The sequence below is a fragment of the Equus caballus genome, chromosome 22 (genome assembly GCF_041296265.1).
Source record: "Equus caballus isolate H_3958 breed thoroughbred chromosome 22, TB-T2T, whole genome shotgun sequence".
In the NCBI taxonomy this organism is placed as follows: Eukaryota; Metazoa; Chordata; class Mammalia; order Perissodactyla; family Equidae; genus Equus; species Equus caballus.
In genome coordinates this window covers 20789899-20806616 of record NC_091705.1, presented here as the reverse complement: position 1 = coordinate 20806616, position 16718 = coordinate 20789899, and the positions used below count along the sequence as shown (strand labels likewise).

The window sequence follows — 16718 nt, the reverse complement described above, 5'->3', positions numbered from 1 at the left end:
CCATCCAGGATTCACAGAGGGGTGTAAGGGGGTTGAGGGTACACCGGCTAGGACATCTCAGCCTCCTGAGGCTCCCACCCCCTCCCAACCAGTTCCCCACATAGCAGCCAAATCATGGCAAGTTCCTCCTGGTTTAAGTTCTGAGTGGGCTCACCTGCAAGGCCCTTCATGACAACGTTCTTCCCTACATACACCTTTCCCACCTCATCTCCCTGTGCTCTCCCGTGGCTCATATCCCTGCAGCCACACTGGCATTCTAACTGTTTCTCTAATGCACCAGCCCCATCCAGCCTCAGAGCCTTTGCACTGCTTCACCAAGTTTGCATCCTCATCATTTGGATTGCCTTTTAGTTTCACCTGCTTCCAAAGGCATTCCCTGACCATTCTGATGAAAGTAAGCTCCATCCTCTGCACACACTCTATCCTCTCGCCTTGTTTTATCATTGTCATCAAGGCACTCAACACTCTCTGAGATTATCTTGTTTTATTTGTTGTGTTCATTGTCTGGGTCCCCCTCCCCCTGCCCACCCAGCAGGAGGTAAGCAACCCTCCAGAAGAGCCTTTTGCACCCAGGTGTTCATAGCTGTACCTCAGAGCCTAGAACAGTGCCTGGTCCCCTAGTCAGTGCTCAAAAAGTATGTGTCTAATATATTCAAGGGTAGAGGGGACCAAGCAGCATGGAAGGAAGCTGACCCTCCCCAATAGCGCCAGGTTTTGCAGGAGAGGAGATGGCAGGCCATGAACTAGGAAAGACCCACCCCCAAAGGGACTGTTGGTATGGGGCAGGCTGGCCACCTCCTACCAGTCTCTTAGGGATTTGGACCTGCAGGATGCTCGTACCCCTTGTGTCCCCTGTGCCCTCTCATCCCCCTTCTTACCCCACTGTATCCCTTGCCTCTCTGTGCTATTGCAAGCTTTAGGGCCCCTTCATGCCCCTCCATGCCCCCTGAGCCCCTCGGCACCTTCTCACGCCCCTTCATAACTTCCTCATCCCCTCACGCCCCTCTGCGTGCCCAGCCCGGCTGCTACCTTTGGCCCTTGCCACTTGGTTATCTGGGGCTGCAAAGGTGCCAAGCCTGGAAGCACGTTCTGGAGGTGGCAGTTCCAAGGTTTCAGCAGCAGGTTTGCACCCACTTATTGGCACAGCCAGATCTCTAGCCCCAGGAGCCAGGTGGAGGGTTTTTTGTGGCCTCATGAGGATGAAGATATGTTGCAAAACGCAACTGAGCAGGAGTGAGCTGGACTGGGTGGAGGCACCTACCCAAAAGGGATTTTGGTTTAAGGACTGGGCTGGGAATCGCCTCCAGCTCCCTGGTGTGGTCAGGTGGCTGGAAGTGGAGAGGATAGATGACTTTGGCGCCATACAGGCTTAATTTCACATCTCACTTCTGCCATTTACTTTGTTTGGGTATCCTCAGGCAATAATTTCACCTCTCTGAGCCTCAGTTTCCTCATCCGAGAAACTAAAGTGGGCACAATACTATCTTCCTCTCAGGGTTGCTGTGATGATCAAGTGATATAATATGTGGTTCCAGGGGCCCCTCAGTTAACCCGATGAATTAAAGGCGGGGGAAAACAGCTTAATACAGTCCTCTTGCTCCCACATACATGGAAGGAATAAAACAACATCAAGAAAAGAAAGGAGGTTATGTATCTGGCTGTACAAATAGAGAAGTAGTGGAAACCACTGCCTGCCTGTGCCTCCTAATCTGTCCCTGGTGCTGAGGCAGAACTCACTCCCTGCTAGATGCTCTCCCTATGATGCAGGTGAGCATTAAATGGGGGCTCCTGTGACACCTAGATGAACTAGAAGGCACCTCCCCACATGCCCATCCTCCCCTCATCACTACCTCCCCCAGGTGTCTCTCTTTTGTACATCAATATCTTTGAGAGCCTTGCTCTTCATATTGTGGCCAAGGACCAAGAGCACCAGCATCCCCTGGGAGCTTGTTAGAAATACAGAATCCCGTCCCAGACCTACTGAATCAGAATCTGCATTTTAACAAGATCTCCAGAGGATTCAACCCCAGGAGACTCATGTGCACAGTAAAGGTTGAGAAGCTCTTGGTGGAGATTTAGAGCACCTCCATCTGAAATGCATGAGATTCACTACTTCTTAGTTTGATGGTGTTTGATGCTGTCACTAGAAATTTTATCTCAAGCCCCAAGAGTGCATCCACACAACATTAGGAAATTGGTATTTCACTCGTCCTGGGAGAGTATATTCCTGATCTCTACAATATGACCCTGTATTGATGTGCTTTTTTAAACTAAAGCATTTTTATTAAAATACTACAGAATATAGTTTTAATGGTAAACCATATTTAGACCTGTAATAGAAGACTCTTTTCTATGCTTCTCCACTCCCAAGGAAACCACGTTTCATTCTTTTTGTTATTTCTCCTTTTATTTACCTCTATGCTTCTATTGCTATTTCTTTATTTTTCACTTAGATGTTATCTGTGGATTTCCTGCTGCAGAATTAAAGATTTAGCTTTCCTACCACCCTGCCCCATACCGCCTCCCCCCCCCAATACACAAACATACACTTTCCCCTCCTTCTATCCTCCCAAAAGAGCTGAATCCCTGGAGTTAATATTCAGTGCTTATGTTATGACCATGTAAATATTATTGCCCAACTTTTTGTGTTCCCCAGAGTTAGTAATTACTTTGTTTTATCTTCTGCTTGGTTTTACAGGCATCAGTTGCTAATCTAATCCCAAAGCCTCCAACAGAACTGAATATTTATTTTGAACATGTCTAAAAACAGCAGATAATCAACCTCATTTTCTTCTGGAGACATTCCTCCTGGAGCATCTATCTTTTGATTCCAGGCTGGGTTGCTTGCTTTCTTCACTTGGGAGTGCAGCTGACATCCCAGGCTTTTCTCATCATCCCTCTCCAGTGTTTAGCTTCATTTCTGGAATCCCATATTGTCCTTTTTTTTTAGTTTAATTTCTTGTTTTGCTGAAGCACATTCTCTGGTAGCTTCCTAGGAAAGAATGTATGCAAGGTCAGATTTTTGAGAACTTTTATGTGGCTTAAAATGTCTTTATTCTAGCCTCACACGATAATCATTTGGACAGATATACGCTTCTAGGCTGGTAATCATTTTCCCTCAGAATTTTGTGGGCATTGCTTTATTGCTCTAGGAAGAGCCAGAGTGGTCCCAAGGGCCAGTGGCATTGGCTGTATAGGCTCTTGAGCCTATCATCACAAAAGATGCCAAGACCACCAGGCTTGAGTTTTGGATAGGGCCCGCTGGAGGCAGATATGCAGTCTAATTATTGCTCTGTCTCCTCCTCTCCCAGAGGCTGTATGGCCATTGTCCCCTACCTCTCACCCGCATTAGTTTTCCTTCAAAGTATGAAATGTGGGGGCAGGCTCGGTGGCATAGTGGTTAAGTTCGCACACTCTGCTTGGGCTGCCTGGGGTTCACAGGTTCGGAACCTGGGTATGGACCTAGCACCTGCTCGTCAAGCCATGCTGTGGCAGCATCCCACATAAAATAGAGGAAGATTGGCACAGATGTTAGCTCAGTGACAATCTTTTTCAAGCAAAAAGAGGAAGATTGGCAACAGATGTTAGCTCAGGGCCAATCTTCCCCACACACACACAAAAACCAAAGTATGAGATGTGGACAAAGATTAAGTTCTTTCAATTATGATCCATTTCCCTCTTGCCTCTCAAGTCACTAAACTGAGATGTGCTGGAACCTCTGTAAATACCACCCATTTACAGATTATCAGTGGGGAAAGATTTCTTTTCTAGGTGACCAATCCCTTCATCACATGTTCATTTTCCTTAATTTCATCCTCAGAGGGTAACCTTAACCTCCAGTTTGGGGGTTACTATGTTGCAGCCTTCTTACATTCACATCCTCTATGCCATTTCTGGAATCCCAGTATCTGGAACACCTCCGACAAACCATAGTGTTTAGAACACCTAAACCACCCCCTCCTGCCCCACCCCCAGTTAGCAGGTCACAGGGGAGCCCAGCCCCAGAAAGCCTCAGGTTGCTTCCTGGCAGAGCCCGTCTCTGCATTCCAGGGCCAAGTCCTGAAAAATTCCCCATAAAGGCCCACAGACATCATCACCCCATTCTTGGGAGAGAGAAAGATTGAATGACTTGCTCCTGGATGCACAACTCTAGAAACCTACAGAACAAAGCAAGCAGCCCTTCCTCCCTTGGTCAGCTGCCCATGTAGTGATGGGCTTAGAATGCCTTCCTGGCAATTCAGATCCCCATGGGAGGGCCCTACTCCGGAGAATTAGCTAAGGCGAAAGGGTGAGTCTTAGTTCTCAGAAATTGCTGACTTCCTTTTGGCTAAGCCCCACCTAGGCCACCAGCTGCTCATGAGGCTGGAACCAGCAGCAGCCCCCTCCCTTTCCTAGGACCCCACCTGGCAATAGGTCACAATGCCCCAGCTGCCGAGTCCCAGAATGGCTGATCAGAGTGGGAGGAGGTGAGGAGGGCTTGGTGGGTGGGTGTGTGGGGAGGGGGAGATTCCCAAGGAGCCCAATTCCCCGCTCCCTGAGCTCACCCTTGAGTGTCACTCAGGGTCCCACCCCCTACCACACTCCCACCCCTACACCCCACCCCCCCCCAGCACTAGTCCTTCCTGTAACCTCCACCTCCCTCCATGACCCATCTCTACTTGCCCGGGCCTGAAGCCCTTGCTTATCCTATCCCAGTCCATCCTAGGGGCCTTGGTGCTGGGCAGGGGTCAGGTAGTCCAGTGGGTCCATGTGTGTCCCCCTGGGGCCCTAGCCCGGCCCAGCTCCTGGACAATGTCCTAGGGCTAGCAGCACTGGGACTGACAACTCTGGCAGTCTCTTCCACGGCTGGCCCAGCCTTGCTGTTGCTGCTGCTACTGGTCAGCTTCCTGGCCTTCGACCTACTCCACAGGTAAGTGGGCAGTAGCCTGGTAGGTGGGCAGGTGGTCAACCATCTGAAGTCCAGCTGCCACCCTCTCTTTCCACAGGCCTGCAGGTCCCACGCGGTCACAGCATACACTTCTCACAGGGGGCCAGAGTCAGGGGGCCGGCGAGGGTCCAGGACAACAGGAGGCCCTACTTCTGCCAACAATGGCAGTCACAGGACAACTCAGCCTCCTGGAGGCTCTGTTACTGCTGCTTCTGGGCCTGAGGCTGCTCCTGGGAGCTCACGGCATGCCCTTGGCCCTGCTTGGCCTGGCTTTCTGCCTCCATCCTTGGGCCTGAGTGCCCTCCTGAAATACACTGGCCACACTGCTTCCTCAGGCCTCCTTTCCTCCACCCTGGGCTGGGCAGGTAGGAGGGTACCCCTTTATTCCCAGCCTGAACCTTAGGGGACCTCCAGGCCCACAATATGGACAGTGGATGCTTGGGTCTGAGTCTGAGGTCAGTGATAGAATGTGAGATAAAGGATAGGGAGCCCAGGGCAGGGTGTGGTAGCCATCTCAGAGCCTGCTGGTTGGGGATGGCCATTCTGGCCTTCTCTGTAGTTCTAGAGAATGGGCATCCAGAAAGACTTGCAAGAGAACAGAGTGGGACTGGCTATCGGCCATCAGGGAAGGGACAGAAATCCAGAGAAGACTTCTCACAAGAAAGCATGAGAATCTACATCTGTGGGCTTACCAGACTCCCCTGCCAGCCTGGAGGGTCCATGGAGAGGGGCTCAGGTGACCCTCATGCCCTCCAGTGGCTCCTCTCTTGGCTGGACCCCACCCCAGTCCGGGTCACAATGGGGCTCCTCTGGGGAGGGTGGGAGTGAGTGAGAGTGGGGGTTTGCCTCTGGCTGCCAAGCCGTCCTGGGCACTCAGGAAGCAACATGACTTAGGTGGCTCTGCCCAGAGGTAAGACCCAGGCCCCAGCTCAAAGCTTCACCCCACGCACACTGGTTCCCTCCTGATCCCCTCACCCCCACCTGCCCTGAAGTCTCAGGCATCACCAGGACTGCTCCTACAGCTGGCCTGGCTCTCTCCCCAGGTGCACCAGGCATGATGCAGCAGCCGCGAATGGAGACAGATGCCACTGGGGCTGGCGAGGGGCTGCAGCGGGCAGTGCCCTGGTCGGCTTGGGTCACACGGCAGGGCTGGGTGCGCTGGTGCATGTGCCACGTGCCCCAGAGCTGGACCCAGTGGTGGACCACATCGGGCTGGCGGCAACCACTGCAGCGCATGCTGTGGGGTCTGGAGGGGATCCTCTACCTGCTGCTGGCCCTGATGCTGTGCCATGCACTCTTCACTACTGGCTCCCACCTGCTGGGCTCCTTGTGGCCTGTCGCGGCCGCAGTGTGGCGCCATCTGCTGCCAGCTGTCCTCCTGCTGGTGCTCAGTGCCCTCCCTGCCCTGCTCTTCACCGCCTCCTTCCTGCTGCTGTTCTCCACGCTGCTGAGCCTCGTGGGCCTTCTCACCTCCATGTCTCACTCAGGCTACGCTCAGGACTTGGACCAATAGAAGGGCAACCCCATCCCGCTGCCTGTGTCTGTTGAGCCCTGGCCTAGGGCCTGAGGCCCGGAGGGAGAGGGAGGGCAGTGGGACCAGGGCCTTCCTGCTTCAGCAGGCCCCAGACCCCCAATCCTTAGCACTGGTCAGGGCATGTGTGATGTTGCTGGAGCTGGCAGGGTAGCCTGGCCTCTGGGCACGTCCCTAAGTTGATGCTGTAGGCACTTGGTGTAGGGCCTCAAGGGCTTCAAGAAGAGGGGACAGAGCAGAAGGCTTAGCCAGGAACAGAGCTTGGCCAAGCCACCAAGTGCTCCCACATGGGTGTGGCGACACCACTGGGGCCCCCTTAGTGACTGGCAACATCTTCTTCTTGCAGCTGTCCTGCTGTCTCAGCTTCAGACTCGTTGAAAACTACATGGGTACCCCTGGACTTAGCATTCCTCCCACCCCCTCTTTTAACTTCCTGAGGCTCTAGAAAAGGCCCACTGACTGAAACCTAGCTGAGAGAGGGCTGGCCAGAAGCCCTATGAGACCTAAACTAACTAACCCTCAGGCATTTCTGCCCCCCACTCCCTAGACTTCCTACCTCCTGCCTCAGTCCACATCCCAAGTCTGGGAAATGGGCCAAGTAGAGAAGTGAGGGTCCCAGAGAGTACCCACTCTTTAAGACTCCTAAGTTCTGTTATAGAAAAGTGAACAAGACATCCCATTTCACCCACCTACACAATGTGTGGCCCTGGCCAATCAATTCTTTTGAACCTCAGTGTTAAGTGTGCTCCAGCACTGTCATGGGGTTGTTGTGAGTCAAAGGCAATACTAACATGTGAAGTACTTTGTAAAGACCAGAAAACTGTAAGATATTGTATTGAACCCTGAGGACGTTCTGTAGGCTCAAAAGGTCTTTTGACCCCGAAGGCCAGTGAAAGAGCAGGAAGCTTCCCTAGGCCTTCAGAGAAATGCTCTGTATCTGGGGATACAGTTTGGGCTCTACAATGGTAAACAGAGGATGGACGGGAATGGACAAGATGTAAAAGGTCTTGTGCTCTGAAATCTCAAAATGTGCACATGTTGAACTCTTCTGATTGTGAAATGCTTGGGGCTGGGGCTTGGTGCCAAGAGATGCTTGCACAGCTGTGTGAGTGGGGACAGCATAACCCATGGGTTTCTAAAACCAACCCAGCAAGCTGCTCACAGCACCAGAAGGGCCTTGGAAGGTGGCATCTCTTGATGCCCAGGATGCTGGCCATTCCATCTGCTGACCCTCCAAACAAAACAGTGAGTGATCAGTTATTACCAAGTAAGGCACATGACAGACAGCTGTATCCACAGCAAAGACCCGCCCACCTGACCCCCAACCCACTCCTGACCCCCACCCAATTCCTGACCCTCCCCAGTTCCCACCCAGTCCTGACCCCACTGTGTACCTAAAATTCCTACTCCTAAAGCCCTAGACCCAAAGTCCCCCTCGTCTGCTACCTAAATACTCAGGCCCTGGGAACCAGCCCCTAGAACTCGGGTTCATTTTTGCCAAAACCCATTTGCTGTGGAGTTTCATAACCCTGCATGCCACTGGTTAGATGCCTTCAGCATCAGTGACTGAAACCCCAGCACCTCCTTCCTGTTCCCTTGTGGTTCTCCTTGAAATATGGCCTGGTAGTGAGGGCAAAGCAGAACTTGGAGGTGGTATGCCTCATGGTTAGCATGGGCTTTGGTGTATGAGCTGAGGCTGAGTTCGAATCACAGCACTGTCACTTTCTAGCTCCACGGCCTTGGAGGAAATTGCTAAACCTTCCTCAACTTCATTGTCCTTGCAGGTAAAACAAAGGCAAGAACACCTGGCTCCTGTGGGGCTCCTGGGGTGTGGGTGAAGTTCCTGGACCGGCGCCTCACACCACTAACTATAGCTATGCTGTTACTATCCCATTTTAGACATGAGAAGTCAGGCTCGGGGTAGCCTCTTGACAGTGGCAAAGCCAGGTTGTTTGAGTCCTAGTCCACCCTACCAGGCTGCTAACGGGAAAGCGATGGAGGAAATACAACCTAAGCAAAGACCCCATGGCTTCCCAATGCCTGTTCTTAAAGTTCCCATCAGAGATAAAGCCAGGATGCTAGTGTCGGGTCCATCGTAGACTTAGCCATGCATTGCTGGCCAGGGATATCCCCCCAGAGGCTTGGAGCCATTCTGATTAAGGGGAGAGGAGGTTTTGGCCCAGACCAGATACACCGTGAGGGAGGATGTAGACGGGAGCAAGGAGAAGGTCCTCTTCCCTTCCCCACATAAATATATGCCTTCCACTCTCCTGCTATGCTGGTGTAGGGTAATGTGGTACAGCCAACCTGGAGAACAGATGGGCAATATTTATCAGATTAGATCAACACGTACCCTGTGACATAGCAACCCAAAATGAATTCTCACAGAGGCCCATAAGGGCCTTGCTCCTCAAGGTGTGGTCCCAGGACCAGTAGTGTAGGCATTACCTGGGAGCTGGCTAGAAATGCAGAGTCTCAGGCCCCACCCCAAGCCTGCTGAATCAGAGCCTGCATTTTAGCAAGATTCCCAGGTGATACACGAGGACACTAATGTTTGAGAAGCTCTGCATAAGAGGGGATATGTGTGAGAATGATGATTGCCCTGTTATTGGTGGTGGCAGGAGATGGGAAAGGTAAAACATGGTGCATGAGCACCCCGAGGAGGAGGAGGCAGTTAGAAGGGGCAGAAGCTATATGGGTGGATCTTGAAATCCTAGCATTGAGTGGAAAGAAACTAAGAAATAATACAATTCTTTTTACACAAATTTAAAATACATGTCAGCAAAACAAGACACTTTTTGGCAAGACAAAAAACAGTGGAATGGCCAACTCTAGGGGCGGGCAAATAGGAGTGGAGCATGCAGATAAAAAGGAATAAAGTGAGCGACCTTGCAGAGAGGAAAGAAAAATGATAAGATGAACATAATTCCTGAAATTCCTTTAAATGTAGACAAAGTCCTCCCTTTAGAGTTAAAAGGCCTAAAAATGCAAGACTGGGGACAAAGAACATGCTGGAATGAGGGAGTTCTAAGCTTTTCCGGTGTGGGTCAAGAAGGGAAAGCTGTTTAGTGGCTGAGCCTGTATCTCTGCCGGTCCTCCCCCACCCTACCCCACAGCCTGCTCTGATGAGATGGGGGTGGGGGTGGGGATCCAGTCACCCGTTTGGCCTGGCCAGAAAAATAATCAGATCAAGCTGGAGGTGGGTGGGGTGGCATAAGGAACCGGAGCGGAGGATGTGTCAGCCGCGAGGGCCTTGTGTCAAAGAAAGCAGAGAGGAAATCCGCAGCTGCATACACATATCCTGGGGGCTCCTAGGAGCATTAGCGTCCGGTAGGACTTTCCTCTGCCTCAAGGAACAGGCAGCAACGAGTAGGAACGGCCAGGACGCGAGAGGGCGGTGTCAAGAGGGCTGATGAGGCTGGGGGGCACCACTGGAGACATAGTTGTCAGTGGGCACCCTGGGGGAAGGAGAAGGGTCCCTGGAAGTAGGTGGCTGTGCGGCGCCCGGGGAACCTCTAAGGGCCGGCTGCGGGAAGCCGGGAGGGGGCACTCTCCCCAGACTCGCGTGTGCCGGGGAAAGCGGGAGGCCACGTCCCGCCTGGGGACTGAGGGGAGCGGCTCTGCTCCCTGAGCAGTCCGCGGCCACAGAGGGGAGGGAGGAGACTGGGTCTCGTGGGGAGGAGGAAGCGGCCAGCGCTGCGCGGAGAAGTCGCCCCAGGAGGAGGTGCGGGTTGCGGGCACCGCGCAATCCCCTAGGTTCAGGTGCGCGGGAGGGGGGCCAGGGTGATGGCTGGAGGGCGTCAAGGCGGGCGCGTTGACTGTGGGGGCAGAGCGGGGCGAGCAAAGGCCTGAGGCTGGAAAAGAAATCCCAGACCCAACCGGGGATCGGAGGGCTGTGGGCACCCACACAGGGAAGGTGCTAACCATCTCGGAAGATCGACACCCTCCGGAATCGCAGCTTGCTGACCCGGCGACCGACGGTGCAAGGTGCGTCCCCTGGCGGAGATCTCCAGCTCTGGCCACGAAGAGTCAGGCTTGGCTGGGGTGTGGGAAGAGAGGGAAAGCGGAGAGAGGCACACAAGCGGAGACTCGGCGCTGGGAGCGAGGGTAGAACTTGGGGCCAGGGATGGGCATCTCCGGCCCACCGTCATCACAGTGTCGGCGTCGTTGACTCCTCACCCCTTACCCCAAATCTCCAGCCTGGGTCCCCCAGCCAGAAACCTAGAGGCATCGAGGGCAGAGCTCATGAGAATCCTGGAGAAGGAAGGGCCCAAACTAGCCGGCTTCACGGTGTCTCAGACTCCTGGCCCAGCCCTAGTCTATTATCCCATTCCTCCTGGGATAAAGAGCTGTCTTTGTGAGGTTCTGTCAGGGTCTGAATGCAACCAACTTGGGGCAAGTTATTCCCTCCTGCTGAGCAAACACCTCATCTGTATTCTGGATCTTGCTTCCTTTATGCTGCCTCCTTACCTTTCAAGTATTTTTCCATCTTAAAAATAAAAGAACTTGATTTAAGATCTGTTCCTTCTACCATATTTTCTGGCTTGTATCTTCAAATGTCTAACCAAAGCCCAATTTTTTAAAATATGTGATACTGTACACTTGAAAATATTTTTAACATATATGGAAGTTGTGAAGCCCTCTATCTGAAGGCTACCACATTGATCTAACAGCCAGGCATTATCAGAATAGGGCTCTTTCTGTGTGTTTATCTTCTGACCGTGCAAGCTGGAATTTCCAGACAATGGCATATGGAATTGCTGTTCATAGGCACCTTTGCCTTGAGCCTGATTTAAAAGAAACTGCTGGGCCAGCCTGGTGGTGCAGCGGTTAAGTTCACACCTACTGCTTTGGCAGCCCGGGGCTCACTCGTTCATGATCCTGGGTGTGGACATGGCACCACTTGGCAGGCCATGCTGTGGCAGGCGTCCCACGTATAAAGCAGAGGAAGATGGGCACGGATGTTACCTCAGGGCCAGTCTTCCTCAGCAAAAAGAGGAGGATTGGCAGCAGATGTTAGCTCAGGGCTAATCTTCTTTAAAAAAAAAAAAAAAAAGGAACTGTTTCCAAGGTTCCACCATTAAGAATTATGTAGATTACTGTAGAGTTTTGGTGGTTAACCTTTATCCAGCGAAGGAAATTCCTTCCCATTCCTAGTTTGCTAATAGTTTTGATCATGAATGGATGTTGAATGATAAAATTGTTTTTTCTGCATCTACTACAAGGACTATTTGGTTATTCTGCTTTATTCTGTTTATACCATGAATTACGTTTTTAGATGTCTTTTCATATTAAATCATTTTGGAAAAAACTCATCCTGGTTCCCTTTTAATTGACATGTAATTCACACACACATTTTACATTCAAGTAAAATGCACAAATCTTGGGGATACCGCACAATGAATTTTTGCATATTTGTGTGTGTGTCCACGTAACTACCACCTAGACCAAGATATAGAACGTTTCTATCATCCCAGAAAGTTCTGTTATGCCCTTTCCCAATCAATACTTCTCCTGAAAGGAAGCCACTATTCTATCAACATAGATTAGCCTATTCTTGAAATCATACAAAACAAAATCATACAAAATGTACTCTAGTGTCTGGCTTTTTTCAAGGTTACATCTGTGAGATTTATCCATGTTGTTGCATTTATTGGTAGTTTGTTCTCGTTTATTAGTGTGTACTATCATATTGTATGGGAAGACAACAATTTATCCACTCTCCTGTTGATGGACATTTGGCATGTTTCCAATTTTTGGCTACTATATGAATAAAATTTCTATGAATATTCTTGTACAGGTCTTTTGGTAGACAGATGCACTCATTTCTCTTGAAGTGAAACTGTTGGATCACAGAGTATGTAAATGTTCAACTTTGGTAAATGCTGCCCAATAATTTCCAAAGTGATTTGTACCAAGCAGTGATTCCACTGCTTATTTCAGCCTATGAAATTCATTGTTCGGGGTTTCTGCTCTCTCCTGGTCATCAGATATGGTATTTACTTTCTGTTTCTCATTTTCACTTTTGTTTGGGTGATTTCTGAGAGGAACAGGAAATATCTTTATCACAACCTCTTTCCTTTTCAAAGCCAAGAATGCAAGGTTGGCTTAACATTCAAAAGAAATTAATGTAATTCACATCATCAAACTAAAAAATTTTTTAAAACGATCATTTCAATAGATGCAGAAAAGGCATTTGACAAAATCCAACATCCTATTCCTGATTTAAAAAAACAAATAACAACAAAAAACACCTCTCAGCAAACTAGGAATAGAAGGAAACTTCCTCAACTTTATGGAGGGCATCCATGAAAAACCTATAGCTAATCTCATACTTAATGGTGAAAAAATTGAATACTTTTCCCCTAAGATCAGGAACAAGACAAGTATGTCTGTCTCACCATTTCTATTCAACATTGTAGTGGACATCCTAGCTAGTGCAAAAAGGCAAGAAATAGAAATCAAAAGCATACAGATTGGAAGGCAAGAAGTAAAACTGTCTTTATTCGCAGACAACAGGATTGCCTATGTAGAAAATCCAACGGAATCTATAAAAAAGCTATTAGAACTAATAACTGAATTTAGCAAAGTAACTAACATGTGTACATGGTCATGGTTATGATGTAAGGTTAATATACAAAAATCAATTGTATTTCTCCTTACTAGCAACAAGTGATCAGAAATAAAAATTTAAAAAACAGTATCATTTAGAACTAAAAAAATATGAGCACTTAGGGGAAAATCTGACAAAAGATATGAAAGATTTGTACACTGATAACTACAAAATATTGCTGAGAAAAATTAAAGAAGACCTAAATAATAGAAAGATATATCTTGCTCACGGGTTGGATGACACAATATTATTAAGATGTCAATTTTTCCCAAATTGACTTATATATTCAATACAATTATAATCAAAATCCCAGCATTTTAGTAGAAATTAACAAGTTGATTTTAAAACTCGTATGGAAATATAAGGACCTAGAACAGACAAAATAACTTTGGTAAAGAAAAACAAAGTTGGAAGATTAACACTACCTGGTCTCAAGACTTATCATAAAGCTATAGTAATCAAGAGAGTATAGTATTGGCATAAAGACAAACAGATCAATGGAAGGCAGTAGAGACCAGAAATAGATATACACATATACATACATCTGATCTAGACAAAAGTGCAAAGGGAATTTAGTGGAGGACAGGCTTCAACAAATAGTGCTCGAACCACTGGATATTCATATGCAAAAAAAAAATTTCAATTCATACCTTGCACCATATATAAAAATTAAGTCAAAGTAGATCATAGACCTAAATGTAAAACCTAAAACTATAAACCTTCTAGAAGAAAACATAGAGGAAAGTAGTTGTGACCTTGGGTTAGGCAAAGATTTCTTAGATATGACACCAAAAGCATAATTCATAAAAGAAAAATTAAACTACCCTCAATCAAAATTAAAATTTTCAGTTCTTCAAAAGACACTGTTAAGAAAAAGACAAGACACAGACTGGGAGAAAGTATTTGCAAACCATACATCTGATAAAAGACTTGGATCCAGAATAAAGAACCCTCAAAGCCTAATAATAGTTTTTTTAAAAGGGGGGGTGGGTGTAGGGAGAGGATGAACAAATAACTTGAACAGAAACTTTACCAAAGAAGATATATAGATTGCAAATAAGCACAGGAAAGGATGTTCAACGTTAGTCATTATGGAAATGCAAATTAAAAACATGCTACCCACCTCCTAGAACAGCTAATATTAAAAAGACTCCGCAATACCAAGTGTTGGCGAGGATGTGGAGGAAGTTCAACCCTCATGCACTGCTAGTCAGAACGTAAAATGGAACAACCACTTTGGAAATTCATTTGACAATTTCTTAAAAAGTTAAACATACATCTACCATATGATCCAGCCATTTCATTCCTAGATATTTACCCAAGAGAAATGAAAACATGTCCATACAAAGACATGTACATAAATGTTCATAGCAGCTTTATTTGTGATAGCAAAAAATTAAAAATAACTTGGATGTCCATCAAAAGGTGAATGGATAAATAAACGCTGGTATAGCCAAACAATGGAATACTACTCAGCTATAAAAAGGAATGAACTACTGATACACACAACAATGTGGATGAATTTTCATGTTGTTCCACTAATCTCATTAATCAGACTGAGTGAAAGAAGCCAGATGAAAAAGAGAAACTTTGAATGATTCCATTCACATAAAATTCTAGGAAACGCAAATTCATCTATAGTAACAGAAAGCAAGTCAGTATGAATGGTTGCTTGGGGATGGGAGTGGGGAGATGTGAGGAGGCTGTGGGGAGGGGAGACGGAGAGGGATTATAAAGAGGCAGAAAGATAAATTTCATTATCTTGATTGTGATATGGTTTCACAGATGTATACATGTCAAAACCTATCAAATTGTACATTTAAAATATGTGCAGTTTATCATGTCAGTTATACCTCAATAAAGCAGGTTTTTTAAAAAAAGTGTAGGTCCATTTCCTTGCGATCAGGAGTTTGTCTTTCCCCAACGTACGTGGCACATGTACTTGAACACTAAAATGAACTCACACAATCTATGCAAGGAACTGGATAATGTAACAGAAGGCAAGTTATCTGCTTTTGTTGGGAAACTTCCAGTTTGGTTAAAATGTTTTGAAAAAATTCCACTAATTTTCTTTTCTTAAAAGACTCTTTTCTCCTGGAAAATAAAGGCTGGCATCACAACTGAAGTGCTCAGATATCTTTTACTCCTTTCAGGAACATCTAAGTGTGGCAAAGGAAAGGATACTGGAGCCATTCTTCAAAAACCCATTCCATGAATGAGAGGGAGTCTATGTAAGACTGTCTTATTAAATGATTTGTCAGTGGTCACATATGAATGGTTTTTGAGACAATGAAGTTTGCGTTCTGTCATGCTTAACTAGCAAATAACGTGCCTACATACTGGAGAAACATAAGATTTGCATTGGTTTTATATCTCAAAACAAAGTTCAGGAAACAATTTAAATGCATGTAATGACCTGTATGTAGCTATCTTGTTGAAGTTTCTTGTTTCCCAGTCACGACTGAACAAAATCTATAACAGAGTCAAGTGTCTCACACTGTATGCTTATAGGACAACAAACCGAAAATAAAATAACTTATCTCCGTTCTATTCTCATGATTCAAAGCTATGTTGGGATGCTGAAGAAAAGTTTATGAAACCTCACAGTGGACAAGGGAATACTAAGATGGAGTGGAAATTAGAAACGTAGAGGTAGAAGGATGGGGGACGTGGGGCACACTGAACAGTCTCAAAGTGCTTACACAGTGAGAATTTCAGAATTGGGATGGGGTTTGAAGAGAGCAGAAAAACCAATAAAGGCTCAGTAGGGAAGGTGACGGAATTCTTAGAGAACAGGAGGGCAAGCAATGGAGAAGACCCCATGAGGCTGAGTAACTCACATTACTTTATTCCACAAATCAGTCCGGGCAGACAATTTTCTCTAGCAATGCTGCAGAGCCCCAGGGTGAGAGGTGCAAAAGTGACCAGAGAAACGGGTTTTGGGGAAAGGCACAAAGGACTAACAAGGGATTGGGCAAATTAGATTCTGCTAAGAGGGCTGCTCGAAGGATGCATTTTTGTTAACAAATTTTTTTTTTTTTGCTGAGGGAGATTCACCCTGAGCCAACATCTGTTGCCAGTCTTCTTCTTTTTTCCTTTTACGTGAGCTGCTGGCACAGCATGGTCGCTAACAGACAGTGGTGTAGGTCTGCACCCAGGAACCAAACCCACTGCTGAAGCAAAGCACATCGAACTTAACCACTAGGCCACTGGGGCTGGCCCAGGAAATTAATGTTTGCAAAAAAAAAAAAAAAAAAAAAAGATCTAAAATCTTATCTCCCTAACAAGGGGCTTTTTTTCATTTTCATATGTTCCCTTCCACATTTTTTGTCTATACCAAGGAAAACCAAGCTTTTCTGAGGCAGTGCTGGTGCCTTTGCACTTTCTCATCTGACTCTCAACTGCCCTGTTGAGGTTGCTCTCTAAAGGGTTTATTAACTCCCATTGTCTGCACCAGTTGCCCCAGCCCCAGCGTGTGTTAACAGCTTCTTTTGATTTGCATTTAATAGATAGCTACTGAGGAGCAACACTTTTCTGTTCTATTTCCATCTCCTTCTGTGCGAGATGTTATATCCTTTGCCAAGGTAAAATCTCAATAAGCACGGAAAATCAATGCAAGAACTCTGCATCCCTCTCTTCCACCCAAT

At 47.3% G+C, this 16718-nt stretch overlaps 2 protein-coding genes and 1 long non-coding RNA gene across 3 annotated transcripts; 2 read left to right on the top strand and 1 right to left on the bottom strand.

Moving 5' to 3' along the window:
* Window positions 1–2727: 2727 nt before the first annotated feature.
* LOC138920193 (uncharacterized) lies at window positions 2728–5727 on the bottom strand. The gene is made up of 2 exons (XR_011430963.1): window positions 5620–5727; window positions 2728–2992 (listed from the first exon to the last, which is right to left on the bottom strand). It is a non-coding gene; the product is annotated as an uncharacterized lncRNA (long non-coding RNA).
* C22H20orf141 (chromosome 22 C20orf141 homolog) lies at window positions 4644–5257 on the top strand. The gene is made up of 2 exons (XM_001496958.5): window positions 4644–4909; window positions 4986–5257. The coding sequence occupies exons 1-2, from the start codon at window positions 4644–4646 to the stop codon at window positions 5221–5223; spliced, it is 504 nt and encodes a 167-aa protein (XP_001497008.3). The 3' UTR covers window positions 5224–5257.
* A 254-nt stretch (window positions 5728–5981) lies between the features above and the next one.
* Window positions 5982–6453, top strand: TMEM239 (transmembrane protein 239). The gene has a single exon (XM_003363901.4). The coding sequence runs from the start codon at window positions 5982–5984 to the stop codon at window positions 6438–6440; it is 459 nt and encodes a 152-aa protein (XP_003363949.1). The 3' UTR covers window positions 6441–6453.
* The last annotated feature ends 10265 nt before the right edge of the window (window positions 6454–16718 follow it).

Bases quoted from the DNA above. Each gene is read 5' to 3' on its own strand.
- C22H20orf141 (XM_001496958.5), top strand. From the start codon at position 4,644: ATGACCCATCTCTACTTGCCCGGGCCTGAAGCCCTTGCTTATCCTATC. The intron at 4,910-4,985 runs GTAAGTGGGCAG...CTCTTTCCACAG, and splicing joins GCCTTCGACCTACTCCACAG to GCCTGCAGGTCCCACGCGGT.
- TMEM239 (XM_003363901.4), top strand. From the start codon at position 5,982: ATGATGCAGCAGCCGCGAATGGAGACAGATGCCACTGGGGCTGGCGAG.